The sequence below is a fragment of the Prionailurus viverrinus genome, chromosome F1 (genome assembly GCF_022837055.1).
Source record: "Prionailurus viverrinus isolate Anna chromosome F1, UM_Priviv_1.0, whole genome shotgun sequence".
Classification (NCBI taxonomy): Eukaryota; Metazoa; Chordata; class Mammalia; order Carnivora; family Felidae; genus Prionailurus; species Prionailurus viverrinus.
In genome coordinates, this window is record NC_062577.1 from 6,706,904 (window position 1) to 6,723,882 (window position 16,979).

Genomic DNA, 16,979 nt, shown 5'->3' on the forward strand with positions numbered 1-16,979 from the left:
CTCTTTTTTAAAAATAATTTTTAGGAGGGGTAGGTGAGGCTCACCAGCTATTGGTGGGAGGCGTGTTGGGGAGCAGACTGGGCTGTTTCAAGCTAGCAAATATTTCATTACAAAGTAATGTAGAGAGCATGACTTATTCTTAAACTTATTACTCCAATTCATAGTAATTTTCTCACCCTTATTGTACTGATAGACATCTTCCTGCAAATCTGACTTGTCTGTCCCATTGTTCATTTAGGCTTCCTCCCTGCTTAGAAAAAAAATAAACCACATACAGGAAGCTTCTAATACCAATTGGTGGGCCAAAGTACATTATAGCAAACACAGGATTCTGAGATAGCACCTAACGATGTGACCTCATCTTAGAGAAATCTTTCCTGGCTTTTTCTGTAATCTGCCTCTGTGAGCATCTTTTCTCTGCCTCTTTCCATACCCACACATTTGGAAGATCTTTCATATAATTTGTGGTTTGGGTTTGCAATACCTCTAATTTTAATCAAAGATGAAGTTTGTGCTTTTGCTCCTTATTACTTTGTGATGATTTCTGAGAAGAGAAAGGGTAAATATTCCCTTTATCACACCATTTTAAAACTTAAACCTCTTTCTATTGCTTTTGATTACATAACTGAAGATGCATTTCATGGGAGACAAAAATTTAAAAATACAGCCTCGCAAGGTCTGGGTTCATTGGCTGAGAAGTGAAAATGATCATGACTGATGGGTGTAACACATGGAAGGGTGCACAGGATTCCAGAGCACCCTGGTCCTGACAATTCCTTTTCTTCCCTAGTCCTCCCACCTAGCATCCAGTCTCTTACCATATTCTGTTTTGCTTTGCTTTTTCTTTGCTGACCTTTTGTTGAATAGTTGTAATTCCCTCTTTGCTTTCAGTTATTTCTATTATTTTATAGAAAATCCTAAAATTTTCACTTATAGTTAATTTCATATTTTTGTAACAATGTCTAAACATATCCAATGTCACTATCTTGTGCTTTTCTTTTTCATCATAGCACTTAAAGCTTAGATAACACATACACACAGAATGGCCAGAGTTTGTATGGAATGGTGTTAGTTTATAGAGGTTTCCCTGGCATAAGAGTACTGCTTGCACCTTCAAAGGTATTCTGGTTCTAAGAACAAATTATTGATCACCCTACTTAAATTATCATAGCACCTGACATTATTTTTCGTGATTTTTTGGTTGCCCCTACTAGAATGTAAGTTCCATGAGCATAGGACATTTTACTGTTGGTCCTTTACTCCCAAAACCAACAACAGTTTCTGGCATGTATTGTCCACTTTATAAACATTTTCTGAATGAAATGAATGAATAGACTAGGCAAGACCCTTCACATGCTTGAATTATTTCCTTAATTTCTCTTATTCATCTTATTACTCAAAATTCTAGTCCCCTTTATAAACACACTCATTATAGTTATTACTGTTTACAATCTAGAGTTTATTTCACTAATTTCTGTGATTTCTTGTATCCTGACTCTTCATTTCGTCTTCATCTTTTTTTCCTTGCTGAAGTATACCCTTTAGCAGATCTTTCAGCCAGGTTTTTGAGTAGTAAAGTCTTAGTTTTCATATGTCTGAAAATATCTATCCCCTCTTCCATGTGAATATGATACTTAAACTGGGTATAATGGTCTTGATTCATTGTTTTCATTACACAAATCAAAGGAACTATTTACCTTTGTCAATATATATTGCTGCTGAAGACAAATCTGCTTTCAGTATAATTATCATTCCATTGTATACTTTCTCTCTGGGAGTCTTGAAATTTTGTCTTTATGTAGCTGGAGATTCACTTTGACTTTTCTAGGTGTAACTTTATCAGTATTTATCCTGCCTAGAATATGTTATGCATTTTCAAGCAGAGAATTTGTGTCTTTCTTTAGTTCTCCATATCCTCAGCCATTCCTCTCGCCATTATCTGGTTTCTCTACCATCTCTGTTAGTTTCTCCTTATAGGATGTCTCTCAGATTGGCATCTCAGTGTATCTTGTATCTAACTTCTCTCACATATTTAAAAATGTTTTATCTCTGTGTGATATGATTTCAGTGAATTCCTTGGCACTATCTTCCAAATCGCTAATGATCTCTTACTTTGTGTCCATCTAGAATTATGTTTATATGTATGCTTTTATTTCGATGATTATATATTTTAAAATTTTAAGGTTATTTATTAACTCATGTCCATTTTGCTCTATTGTTTGCATTTTTTAATTCATTTTTATTGCGTTGATTTATTCTTTCTTACTGACATTTTCCTCTAGTGCTTTGGGAAGTGTGTTTTGCATACTTATCTTGAGGAAGTATTCATGCTTTTTCTCCCCTTAGCTCTCTATATCTAGTCATTTTCTGTCATTTCCATCAATCCCCAGTTAAAATTAAATTTTTATTGGGGAGCACTTGGTTCCTGGGGAGTAGTGATTGCAGGAATAGGCACGGGCCAACAAGTTCGCTGGCCCTGTTTGCTCTGCAGGACTTTCTCCCGCTATGACACACCGACTGCTTTATTTGCCATATTGTGTAGCATCCACTGGAGTTATTTTTGATTGACTTTCACTGGTGGGTAACCTCCATTCTAGTCCCACATCTCTGGTGGTAAGCCTGATTTGGTTTCCCTCCATAAATGGGGCATGATTAGCTCCCATTACCCTGTAAAGATTCCTCTCTCACTCAACCTGCACTCCCTAACTTCCCTTTCTTCTTCCTTCCCTCTTTACAGCCCACTCTCCCCTTCCCTTACTGATTGGTTCTCTAGTTTTATCAGTTAGTAGGAAAGGAGTGTGGAAACCTCCAATCATTATTATGGATTGTTTCTTCCTTAAGTCTGTCAATATTTACTTCGTTTATTCTAACGCTGGTATCAATACCTACCTATATTTATGATTATATCTGTCAATATTTACTTCGTTTATTCTAACGCTGGTATCAATACCTACCTATATTTATGATTATATCTATTTGTATCTTTCTAATTCGTATTTTGTAGGCAGCATAATCTTGCCTCTCAAAAAAAGTACAGTGTGATAATCTCTGCCTTTTACAGTGTTCAGGCCATTAACATGTAAGGTAATTGATAAGGTTGTGTTTGAGGCTGTCATCTTGCTGGTTATCCTCTATCCTTTTTAATTCTGTTGTCTCCAAACTTTCATGTCTTCAAGTATTCAAATAGATTTTGAGTTCCATTTTAATGTGTCTATTGACTCCTTAGATATACTTGTTCCCTTACTTTTTAGTGGCTGCACTAAAGGTTATACTATGAATTTTGAGGGTATACATCCTTAACTTTGCAGTCTATTTGGAATTAATATTGTACTACTTCATGTAAAATATAGAAATCTTGCAATTTATTCTCTCTTCCTGTGCCATCCTTTGAAATTGCCTTATGCATTACATTTACATGCATTATGAACTCTTCAAAGAAATGTTAATTTTTTTTTTTTGCTTTAAACTGTCAGTATTGGAGCACCTGGGTGGCTCAGTCAGTTGAGCGTCTGACTCTTGATTTTGGCTCAGGTCATGATCTTGGTGTCTTTGGGATCAAGCCCTGTGTTGGGCTCAGCACTGAGTGTGTAGCCTGCTTAAGATTATTTTTCTCCCTCTGTTCCTCCTTCACTCACGTGCACATGCTCTCTATTAAAAAATAATAAAATAAACCATCAGTGCTTAAAATAAGTTAAAAGCAAAGGAACTAGTTTTTTAAATTTTTTTAATGTTTTATTTTTGAGAGAGAAACAGAATCAACCAAAGTTGGACACTCAACTGACTGGGCCACCCAGATGTCCCAAGAACTGGTCTTTTATATTTTCCTAAGTATTTACCATTTCCAGTGCTTGCTGTTACTTCTTCAAGATACACATTTTCTTTGGGTATCATTTCTCTTCAACTTGAACTTTCTTTAGTGTTCTTGTAGTATAGGTCTACTAGTAACAAATATGAATAGCTTTCTTATAAATGCAAGTATCTTTCAGTCTTGAAGTATATACACTTTCAGTCTTGAAGTATATTCTCACGGGATATAGAATTCTGGTTGACAGGGTTTCTCCTCCTCCTGGGGACTTTAAAGATGATATCATCTAGCCAAAAAGACTGCTGGTTTAGGAGTTTTTAGCTGCTGGATGCAGTACCATTCCTGCCCTCAGGCCCTGGGCCATTCTTGTAAGTTCCACCCCCACTGTGCCCCCCCCCCCCCAACCTGCCTCCTTTGTTCATTATCCAGGGCCTCCAAGTGGCTGCTTTTATATTTTGTTCGGAGTTTACAGTTACTATCTGGGGAGGATTGTCTCTTAGAAGCTTACTTAGTCATACCCATAATAGAACTCCAGAGCTGTTTTAAATCTCTTTTCTACACTGCTTCCCTAAAATAGCTTAAACAGAATATTGAACAAGTCAATTCATTATATATATTTTATTACATTTGTTATTTACAATAGTAGCATGCTTGAGGGCAAAAGGATGGTGTCAGTGGAGAGAGGGTTTCTTTTTGAGACGCTGTTTACTTTGACTTCTGCACAACTACTTCTTCCTGGTTCTCCATTTTTAATTCCCCGATTAATCTTCTCGAGGTTCCTTCTGTGACCTGTTTCTCTTTTAAACACTAGTCTCAACCCTATGTGATTTTTTTTAACCTCTGTTCCAGATTTCCCCAGGTAATTTCAACAATCCATCTGATTTCAACTATCACTTCAATGTAGATGGCTTTTACCTCAAAATCTCCAGAATTACATCTCTCGAGTTCCTCAATATCTTCCATCTACCAGAAATCCCAACTGCATGTCGAGCACATGTTGTGGATTCTCCATTCCCTTTCAGCCCTTTTTTCCTTTTCTTCCTTTCATTTATTTCTTCATGAAATCAATACATCTTTATTGAGTGTCACATATTGCTTTTAATGTTATAGATTTAGTCCTGAGGGAAAACAGTCTCTGTCCTTCAGGACTTAAATTTCTTATTTCTTCTTAAAACTTAGTTTTTAGAATTTTTAGAGAGGGGGAGCATGTGAGTTGGGGCCAGGGGAAGAGAGAGAGGGAAAAAGACAGAGAATCCCAGGCAGGCTCCATGCCGAGCACAGAGCCTGAAGTAGGGTTCAGTCTCACAACTGTGAGATCATGACTGAGCTGAAATCAAGAGTCGGACGCTTAACTGAATGAGCTACCCAGGTGTCCCTGTCCTTCTGGATTTAAACTTGAGAGAGCGACAGGCTGTGTACTAATAACTATATAGAAGTAGATTTAAGGATAAAGACTTGGAGATAAAGTTGCTTTTCTTGAAAGGCTTATCAGAGGTTTCTCTGAGGCACTGATATTTATGAAGAAATTTGACTAAAGCATTTCCCCACCCCCTTTGTTGATACAAAGCCACACTTTGCCAAATAACCCACTCAAGAATCAGACTGTCAGCTTACATTCAATCTGCTTTCTTGTTTTTCACATCTAAAACTTTAAATTCTCATATGTATTTTAACTCCCTAACAAACCTTTTTTCAGCTCCAAGTTTCCATCTCTACAACTATTAAGTCCTATCTCTTCCTTTGAATTGTAATAGTTTCTTTAAAGGTGTTCTGGCCTCCAGGCTTATACTTTTCCACTCTCTCCTCCACGCTGGTACCAGAGTGGGCTTTATTAAACCAAAAACAGTTAATGTTACCACTTCAAAATAACTTATTGGCTCCGCAACGTACTTCATACTATTTCTTTGTATTAAAGACTTTCATGACCTACCCCTGATCCTATGTGTTTGTCCTTATCACTTACCCTGCCTTATACCCCATTTCTTATTCTTCTACAGGTGTGGCAGACTATTTTGCATCCATTTTCCATGCTTTCTTTTTTCTTCTCAGCTTGCTACCTCTATTAGAAGTGCAGCAGCATCCCCTCCTCACCAACCACTTGGAAAACTTTTAAAACTGCACTTCAAACAAGCTTTTAGGTGATAGTGCCACTAATCCACTGCCTTTCTGTGAGTAGCAAGGGCATAGATGACTTTAAGATTGTCTTGATCCCAAACCAAAAGAAATGATGGTTTCCATATGCCTTTGAGCATTGTCTTTCCATTTGTAGCATTCTCTTCTCCCCTTTCACTTGCCTAATACCCACCCATTCCTTGAGATTTAACTTTTTGTGCTCTCTGTCCATATTTTTCTTTTTTTTTTTTTAAATTTTTTTTAAGCTTATTTATTTTTGAGACAGAGAGAGACAGAGCATGAATGAGGGAGGGGCAGAGAGAGAGGGAGACACAGAATCGGAAGCAGGCTCCAGGCTCTGAGCCATCAGCCCAGAGCCCGACTTGGGGCCTGAACTCACGGATCGCGAGATCGTGACCTGAGTTGAAGTCGGACGCTTAACCGACTGAGCCACCCAGGCGCCCCCCATATTTTTCTAAAAGTAGGCCCCACTACCAATGTGGGGCTTGAGCTCACAACCCTGAGATCAAGGGTCGCATGATCTACCAACTGAGCCAGGCACCCCAGCTTTTTGTGGTCTCTAAATTGGACAGTAGTGAACTGTCACTGCTGCTTTATTTCCCCCCAACTTGATTAAGGAATGTAAACAAATGACGTTCATAAAATTGTTCCTTGATCTTTGAGACGTTCAGTTATTAGCACCAAGCCTTGCCACAAAGTAGGTAAGTCAATGTACAGGTGATAAAAGAGTTTAAATTGAAAAATTATCAATCTAAACGCAAAACTTACTCATAAAGAAAAGGAAACTCTTTTCATGCTTCTCTGTTAGCAGAGTGCTTAGTTTTTATTCCTTCCATTTCCTCATCTATATCCATCCCATCTTCACCATCATTTTCCCCTCGACCTTATCATCTTCCAATAGTCCTTCACCACTTAATCTGTATCAAGTGAATTTTTGCATCTAACTTTTAACTTTTGGAAAAAGGATTTCTCAAATATTAACATCTTTCAATTCATAAGTGGAAAATACTTTTTCCTTAAGATTGTGTAAGAAGCATTCAATTTTTTTTAACACTTACCTACTAACAATTGTTAAACCTGAAATCAGAACTTTTAAAAAATCTTCAGAGTGTAACTTATTTTCTCCCAATGTTGAATATGATGACGGTATTTTGGAAGCATCCTTAGGCAATATACACACAATAGGCACAGAACGCTTTTATTATTCATTTTATTTTCATATAAATTAACATCCTAGAAAAATTGAAATAGAAACACTAAATACAGTATTGCACATAGCGATCTTTGTTAAATGCCCTATTATTACAGTGAAGAATGGTAATATACACATTGGAGGGACTGAAGGAGACAGGAAGACTAGAAAACAAACCAAATCCACTACTGTTTCTTTGCACTTAAACTATAAACTAAAAGGTAAAAGACCATACTTTACATAAATGCAAACATAGTTGTGATTCAGGACATTTTCTTTTTTAAGTCTTTCCATAATTAGTTTCTGATAGCAAGAAATTCTCCCCTTTATCAACATCGATAAGCCCCAACAAATATCATTAAAAGAATTAGAAAAAAAACCCACCTATTAATATTAGACAAAGCCATCACAATGTATCTTGAGCTGACTTTAAAATACTCTCACAAAGAGTGGGAGATTTACTCTTCTTCCCCCTTGAAATAAAATAAAATCCTTTCCTAGGCTCCTTCAGGTAACAAATCATTACATACTCCTTTTATAGCTTTTAATCACCTGCTGTAACACATAGAGATGATTCTAATCATGTAAAAACACTCAGGCAGGTACGTGAATTAACAGATGCCAATCCACCTGAAAACTTACTTTTTTTTTGCCAACAATCAGTCATGTTTGGCAATTTTATGAACATCATTTATTTAAATTCCTTCAACATATTGAGTCATATTTTCTTTGTGAAGGCCAATGGTAACATTATAGAGAGGCACAACTTTAATTTACTTTAGCTGAAGATTAGTTTTATGTAGGGTCTCAAAGAACACAGGCTGATAAAAACCCTCATTAAACTTAATACTCTGATTTCTGCCTATATTAAATGACTTATAGGAAAGGGCTTTCCTTTTGCTATATTTTTTACTTGAGTAAAAAAATGATAATCTTCTTTCACAAATATATAGTTATGGAGAGCAACCCAGGAGTTGGGGAAGCCTTGATTATGATATATAAATGGTACTTAAGTTTTAAAATAGAAAATTTATATGTAGACATGAAACTGATACAAACAATTCACTAGAAATAACATTTTAGCCATAAATCTAAATGCAGTGAAATGGAGCACTGGTTGTCAGTAGAAAGGAAAGTGTTTTGCTGGGATAAGGAATATTCTCACAAAAGTAAATTGTAAGTTAACATTTAGCATGTTCAGCATTAATGCAAATATTGCCTCTTATACATGCTGTTTTGGTCTATCAATATTATACCATAAACTTTACAAAAAGAAAAGGTGTCAAATTCTCCACTGGTCTACTGCTTTTGCATTTTTATGAATGTACAGTATGATTCAACAATTGGTGAACTGTCTAGAAAACACAAAGATTATGCTAGAGGTCAAGAGGAAAAATGAACAAAATGGTATAGTTTCCTTCCCACCCTCAGGTCAGCTGAATGTTGTGGAAGTGGTTGCAGTGACTCATGTTCATTTTGCTTTTCATTGCTCAGGTTTTCATGCTTATCTTTGCTTTCTGAAAATAAATGCACCAGAGAAAAGTTACAGTTAGAAGTAAGAACTTTCAAAAATGTACGAAGTATATAATAGCCCAAACAAGATCTTTTCATTTGGATTAAATTCTCTAGGAAAAGGTTGAAGATCCACCAGCCCAGAAAGGAAGAATATATAAGCAAAATCTGTTTTATCTGTAAGAATTTTCCCCAGCCAAATCACCAATTATTTTTGAGACCAAAAAAAAAAAAAAAAAAAAAGGCTTTAAAAATTCAGCTTCTCACCAGTGTGAAAAAGTACCAGCTCACCTTTCTCATTCTCCATCCTATGCACAAATACATAAAGATTGAACTGAGTGTTCATTCTCTTATATCCTTACAATAGCATGATTAGGTTGATTAATGATTTTCCCTTCTCATTCAGTGCACCTTTAAGGTTATACTCAAATCAAAAAGGCAGAAAATAACCTAAACCATAAGGTAATACTTGTCATTAGATAATATTAATTTTGATCTAGAGAAACTAAAGGGAAAATATATTTTAAGTGGAGATGTAATTCCTAACTTTTTCTAAGTAGGGTTTAATCATATTCCAACTTGGGTTATTTTGATATCTTTTCCATTTTTTAAATGTTATTTATTTTTAAGAGAGAGAGAGAGTGTGTGAGTGAAGGAGGCACAGACAGAGAGGGACAGAGGATCCCAAGTGGGCTCCCCACTAACAGCAGAGCCCAACATAAGGCTTGAACTCATGAACCCCGAGATCATGACTTGAACCAAAGTTGGGATGCTCAACTGACTGAGCCACCCAGGCACCCCGTTATCTTTTCCATTTACACTATGTTAGTCTAATCCAATTCAAAGTTTTCCTATTTTAAGGCCTAAAACAACTTTTCACTTAAAACAGCATCATTTACTTACTCTTGTGGTACCAAGTGATAAAACCTCAAAACATTTAAAAAAAAAAAAAATACTGGGGTGCCTGGGTGGCTCGGTCGGTTAAGCATCCGACTTCAGCCAGGTCACGATCTCGCGGTCCGTGAGTTCGAGCCCCGCGTCAGGCTCTGGGCTGATGGCTCGGAGCCTGGAGCCTGTTTCAGATTCTGTGTCTCCCTCTCTCTATCTGCCCCTCCCCCGTTCATGCTCTGTCTCTCTCTGTCCCCAAAATAAATAAAAAACGTTGAAAAAAAATTTAAAAAAAAATACTGACAGTGTGTCATAAAGGAAATTTGTCTTTTTTTTTTTTTTTTTTTCTTTTGAGAGTGTAAGCAGAGGAGGGCAGAGAGAGGGAGACTGAGGATCTGAAGCGGGCTCTGTGCTGACAGCAGAGAGCCCAATGTGGGGCTTGAACTCACGAATTGTGAGATCATAACTTGAGCCAAAGTCAGACACTTAACCTACTGAGCCTCCAGGGCACCCCAGAAAACTCATCATTTTTACCAAGCCCTGCCTCCCAGGGTGTAAAAGTGGTGTTTTAAAGAAAGTGGGTAAGTAGGAACGCTAAATAAGCTTGTTGAGGTCAGGCTGTTAGTTTACAGCTGATACACAGCCAACTCTATAGAGCCATTTGTGAGTACAAGCCGGGTCTGAGCCCCCTGGTCTGAGCAAAGGGCAATGCTACTAGTACTCAGCATTTCCCATCGTGTTTTAGATCCCAATGGTGCTAATTCCAATTATAACAGCCTACTCTGGGTTCAAATACGGCCCTGTACTGGTGATACATGTGTAATGGAGAAAGTGAAAAACTGCTCCCCAAACCTCACCAACACACACACACGCAGGTAGATGCATTCCTTTAGGAGATTTGTCTTAAATCTTAAGCTCTGAATGTCGATACTGAGATTCTCTTAGCCTTTGAGCCTGATCAAAAGCATACAGAAAAGGAAATTCTTCAAGTCAGAGCATAGCATCCATTCATAGTTAAGAGGAAAATAATTGAAGTGTCATTATGTGAGTTTGAATATGTTGCGGAAATTATGTTTAAAAGCCAAAGAAAATCACAAGTTAAAAAAGGGGAGAGTTAAATACTTACAATTCCAGAGTCATGTCTTGGTTTTATTTTATAAAGTGATTTTCCCTTTTTCTGCCTACACACCTCTTCGGCTTCTTTTACTCTGGGTGGAGAGAAAACACATGTATTTAAACAGAGTCCTACATAGATCACTGCAATTCACCTTATGGTAGGTGAGCAAGTAGCAACTCATTAAGGATTTGAATCATTGGAGAAAATATCACGTACACAAGAACATTATCTGACATTTGATTCAAAAACATTGAACTAGAGGCTAACTCATTCACGGGTTCTCACCCTGGAATCAAAGGGGGTCAAATGGAATGATATACAAACACATGAAAATTTTTATATCTACATTTCATCCTATATTAAAGGAGTCTTTTGTAGAATAAATTAAGGAAATATCCCTCATTTTCAGCTACGGGTACTGAGATTGGCCCTATTACATAAATCTGAAGCATTAAAATCAATCAATCAATAATATCATATAAAAATTCATATGCCTATTTAAAATTATTTTAGATTCAATTTCCACATCACACTTACCCATGTCTGAAAGTCATTTGCAGTGAATACTTCATCAAGCAACAGAACCAACCATTTATTTGAAAACAGAAAATAGAGTGCACAAAAATAATATTTTGACACTTCTAGGAGTTATTTTTAAAAACATGCTCCAAGGAAAACAGCACCAAATTTACTAGAGGTATAGTTAAGAAAGGATGTTATTCAGAGGTAAGTTCTCCATTAAGTTCTGGATCTGCTATTTGATACTGGGTAATTTCCTTATACCATCAACTCTTGTATTCCCTCAAATAGTAAAAAGGCTTAATACTATTTAATAGTATTACTATTATTACTACAGAGTTGTTACAAAGATCAAAAATATTTTATTTAAAATGTTCCTTATAAACTGTAAAATGCTATAAAAAGTATATGTGATTGTTTTAATTAAACAAATAGTAAGAAATTTTTAAACTGGGATTATACTAATAAAAAGGGGTTCCATAAGTAGGAAAACTAGCCTACCAGGTTAATTTATTTTTTATTATCATAATACCCTTGGAGATTAAAAGTGGAGCATTTCTGGGAAAACTTAAAAGGCTGTGACTTATCTTAATAAAAGATTTTTAAAATTCAGATCTTCGAGCTTATTTCCTGAAAGAAACGAATTACAAATATATTTCTTGAGCCCTGTGGTAAAAGATCTAATGGTAGAATTCCTCTGTCACATAACTGAATGAATACCTGTTTTGAAACAGTGAAGGCAGCAAATGATCCAGCATAGGAGCTCTGAGATTGGTACTAGAGTTTACATTAAAGCGTGACGAATGAAAGTAATTCCTTTTGGACATAAAATGCCTGAGTTGATCTTATTAGTAATTCCAGAAAATGACGACAATTTAGAATATGCTCCATTGCAACTCCTTTTTATTACTTTTTGTCCGAGCCATAAATTGCCTTTAATCCTTCCTCCAAACATTTGAAGACAAAAACATTTTCTTTATAACAAAGGATTGCAGGAGTGCCCATCTTCCTCTGAAATAGCTACCAGTAAATTTAAGTGTAACTATTTGGACGGGGAATTAAAAAATCTTTTTTTGTAAGCACTTTGCCAAAATCCAGCGGATCCCCTCTTAAAGTTACTTGGAGCTCTTTAAACTATTTTGTGACATTTATTAAAAAAAAAAAAAATAAAGTACTTCACAAAAACTTAGATCACCAAAGCATTTTTATGTTCTCACTATCATATTTATTTTGCTTTAAAATTTTTTGACTGTTTCTTTATTTTTGAGAGAGATAGAGAGACAGAGCATGAACAGGGGAGGGGCAGCAAGAGAGGGAGACACAGAATCTGAAGCCCGCTCTAGGCTCTAAGCTGTCAGCACAGAGCCCGATGTGGGGCTTAAACTCAGGAACTGGGAGATCGTGACCTGAGCCGAAGTTGGACCGAACCACCCCAGTGTCCCTATTTTGCCTTTACAACACATTTTTCTAAGGATCACGGGAAGACAAATCTAATACAAACATATTTAATTTTACTCAAAAACAAATTCAGCCATTCCTTACAGCAGAGATGACGAAAATTACAATGTGCGTCAAGGAACCCTCACAAGATTTAGCTCGCTCCTTCATTTGACGATCATTTATGGAGCAGTGACTCCAGGCCACGCACTAGGCTTGGCTCAGTTTTATGAGGACAATTACATTCACTGTCTAATTGGAGAGCTACCCACGTAAGTAAATTACGTGTGTGCATTAAGCACCACCACCTAGGATTGTAGAGGTTCAGCCACGTCCAGGAGGAGGGTAGGGATTGTGGGAATCTTTCTGGAACAGGTTGACAGCTGAGCCTGATTCAAAGAGAAATCTTAACTGCTCTTACTGTTCCCAGAAGGGGAAATGGGACAGAAGATGAAAGAATAATATGTGTAAAGACCGAGTGAGACAAGGAATACCACAGTGAGATTAGAGAACATACACACTTCCCTCCTGTGCTGCCATGGGATCCCTACACCCCTAGAAGCCAATGATTGAACTGGCGTCTGCCTTATGTTCCAGTTTCTGACGTGCATGGCTCGGGTGAGTCAGTCCCTGCATCCTAGGCACCTCTAGATAGGCACAAATAAACGATTTGGGGACCTGAGACCCTAAGCACCAGAACCTTAAGTAGTTGCTATTCAGATTTAAGGGCACAAGCATGGAACAGATGTTAAAATGCCGTTCTCTCGGCCCGCCTCCCTCTGGTGCAAGCCCTGTAATGGGTGGGAATCTAAGCAGCACCCCAGAATGTGATGAACACGGCCAGTGGGCAACACTGAGAAACTGCACCCTGGCACCAAGGTATTCCCCTGAAACCCGGACTGGGCAGCCACCCTGAGCCCCTAGGCACTGTGCTTCCTCACCCCTCTCTCTTCCCAGTGCACACTGGGTCCCAGCCCATACCCCGAGAACTTGCTCGCTTCAGCACTTTGTGGAGTTGCACCCCTCCTAAGCTTCCCAGCAAATGTGGCTTCTTCCAAATGCCAATTTTATTTCAACAAAACTCTGACAACAAGACATTTTTTCCACACTTTAGGCAGGAAAAAAGAATGTGTCCCTGGAGGTGAGATACACTGCCAGAGTTGGCAGAAATAAGAAGCATAACAAGGGAGAAGCCGGGAAGGAGAGAGAGGGCTGAGGCAGCTGTCCTTATGAGCGTCTCCCGTTTGCTCTCCATCTGGGCGAGTGTGGCGGGCTCGTCGGCTGGCTCATCCAAGTTAGGCCTATTGAGTAACTACTTGTACATGTTCCACCCTCTTTCCCTCCTGCCTCACCCCTCATTCAATCATGCCGAAAATTTCTTAAATGGAGAAGGAAAAAGATGTTTATCTCACAACTAGACATCACAGGCTTTAAGTGAAAAAGCATGGTGGTGGTAACATTTCAAACAATAAATAAAGACCACCACTACGTCCTGTTTGGAAAGGAGATGGGGAGTAAAAACAGGGACGATTCTTCATTTATAAAAAGAGAAAGGAGAGAGAGAGGAAACCATGGGTAGGCCAAAAAAGATAGCCCGTAGCTTTCAAATGTTGCCTGCACTTGAGTTTAAACTCTGAGTAGGGTGAGGACTGGGATGATGTACCGACCTTGCATGATTCATGAAGCCATGTTCTTTTGAATCTGGTTGCAGTCACACAAAGGGGACTGCCAGGGCATTTGTTAATCAAGATTTCACCCTATTAGAGAACTAAAAAGGGAAGTAAAAAATTTCAGATGACATCTTTGATAGGCTCATTTAACAGTTGCAACTTCTAATCTGCAATCTAGATTACAGAAAGAAAATATGAGCAAAAACAAATCATATGATAATGAAAACTCTTCCACTCATCACCTCTAGTGATCTTGGAAAAACAACACAGAAAGCAGAGACTAGAAAACAGGAAATGTAGCATTGCCTTTTAGACCGAAGAGAAGGATACTGAGTGGTATATAATGGCTGTAGAATTTGACGTTTGTGCTAATATTTCGCTGTTAATAGCCTTTATTGTCTGCAGAACTTAAGAAACAAAACCAGGCTGAATAAATATTGAAAGTACATATTTATCCCTTAAATGAAAGGTCAAAAGTAATCATAACATGAGGCATTTTTTTAAAGGGAGAATTTAATTATAGGAAATAACCAAATGGCATGTATGGAATCAGGTTTGGCAAATAGAGTAGGTGACCAATTTGAACAAAATAATTTTTGTTCTAGGCAAAGTTTCGTTCAGGCAACAATTAGAAAGAGTGACACGAATCAATATGCGATTCCCAAAAGATGGAGACTTGCTCCCTTCAAGGTCCAACTTTGTATAACCAATTTTGAATAAAGCCTTTCTGAAAAAAATCAAACTTTTCTCTTCGATAAACGGAGGCACAATTTAACTTTTACTTGATGGCCCGTGTTCGTCACTGCCTTCATCACTGTTGTAATGTGCTGATACAGGGCCACCCTCAAGGCCTCCTAAAATATATACCCATGTGGCAGCTCACCCCTGCATGGACCTAACACTTGTACTTTGCTGTATTTACTTTGTGTCCACGTTAAGCTTTCTCTTTCTAAGATAGCAGGTTGTGAGCACTTCTCACTGGCACCAGCACGCCTGCCTTGAGTAGAGACTCTATCTTCTTCAATAATTTCTATCTTCTCCAGATGGGAAAACCAGAGCACCAAGCTACTTTAAATGGGCTTCAAATTAGAACACCGAGTTCAATGCTAGCTAAACAAAGGGAGTTCCCGGACCTGGAGGCAGTAATTGTAGCCGCCACAGACCTTCTCCCCACCTCCCACATACTTCAGGGCTCCCAGCTATGTCTGGAAGGCTGGCAAGGCCAGAAGTCGGACTTCCAGATAGGCAGGGCTTTAGGGCTCTAAAGGTCTAAGACTCTGAGATTCTAAGACACTGCACGCCTCTCCTCATATTGTACCACCCAGCATACTTACTCAGCAGGTTGTCCTCAGAGATGGAAAGCAATTTGGAATGAATATAAAACCTGAAATTCAAGCTTATCAAGGTAAAGATGGGTGACACCATTAATTGGTAAGGACAGATTTTCTAGGCCTACCTCAGGGTAGGGAGGGAATCATTTTGTGAGGAATAGGACTGTGAGATTATCTCTCAGATGAGACTGTTTTTGCAGTCCAGGGCAAAGTGAGCAGAGAAAAAGAAAACACTTTCAAGTATTAAAGCTTAAATTTAAATTTGCTTTAAAAAACTTTTATATTACATTTATTTTCTAAAAAATAAAGCTGTAAATGTAACCTAAAAAATAATAGACTTTAATACATCTATAGGTTTTTTTCAATTTCTTATATGCAAATATCCTAAGTTGTAACAACTTCCTTTGGTTTGAAGTAGTTATGGATTCAGAAATTATGAAGCACAGACAATTTGAGCCCAGGAGAATGAAAATATGAAAAATATTTTTTATCACACAGAATTTACTGAAACTAATTTGCATTCCAATTATTTTTATTTTGGTATTTTTCAGAACAAATGGAAACTTTCTCAAATTTTTCCCTTATTATAACTGGGCACATTTAACCTAAGGGTTTTTCTAAACAGAGAGAGTGGTTTCTTATTTCTCTCCTAATAAAGACGTATTTTTATCTGCACTTCCCCCACTCCTCCCAGCCCCAGACTCATTTATTGTGAGGCAAACATATACAAAAAGTTCAGTGTGATTAAGTTTAAAGACAGTTTGTGAGATGAATAAGGGAGATACACTGGGCACAGAAACAGAGAAAAGAAACCAGACATCCCTGTAGCCTGCAGGCAGAATCATTTTATCTACCTTCTAGAGCAAAGGCCACGCTGGCCACAATCTTATCAAGAAAACAGATATGCTCTCATCATTCAGGGGAAGGAGAAAGGGAGTCACTTTTCTGCCACTAAACATTAATAATTTGGTTTAAAGAAGTATCTGTGGCAGACAGATTCACTTCCTGCTGGCTCCAATGAGGCTTGCTGTGAGCAGCCGGATTCCTTGCTGGAGTCTACAGCCTGTGAGAGATTGAAGTGTAGCCCAGCACTGGCATGTCACACGCTGGAGATCCCGATACAGAGAAGAAGCAGCTAAGAGTAGACATCATTATCGTTATTACCAGTTCACAATGTACTTCACTGAAACGCAACACCATTGTGCCTGACTACAAAATTTACAATTTTCTAAGAGAAAAAGGAAAAAAAAAGACCCACATATAAACACACAGAGAAGAGGGGCCGTGAGAGATTCTAGACAAAGGCTGGTTAGGAGAGCTGGCTCTAAAGTTATGGGTGTCTCTCTCCAGGTAAAGATGGAAGTAGGTGTTAGAC

At 37.8% G+C, this 16,979-nt stretch overlaps 1 protein-coding gene across 1 annotated transcript in view; it reads right to left on the reverse strand.

The window, feature by feature from the left end:
• Nucleotides 1–7,806: 7,806 nt before the first annotated feature.
• The window catches only part of FMN2 (formin 2), a 393,365-nt gene continuing 384,192 nt past the window's right edge, over nucleotides 7,807–16,979 (reverse strand). Inside the window, exons 18-19 of the mRNA XM_047841608.1 lie at nucleotides 10,657–10,738; nucleotides 7,807–8,647 (exon numbers count right to left, since the gene is read on the reverse strand). Of these exons, the coding sequence (XP_047697564.1) occupies nucleotides 8,621–8,647; nucleotides 10,657–10,738 (109 nt within the window). The 3' untranslated portion in view covers nucleotides 7,807–8,620. The remainder of the gene's footprint in view (nucleotides 8,648–10,656; nucleotides 10,739–16,979) is intronic.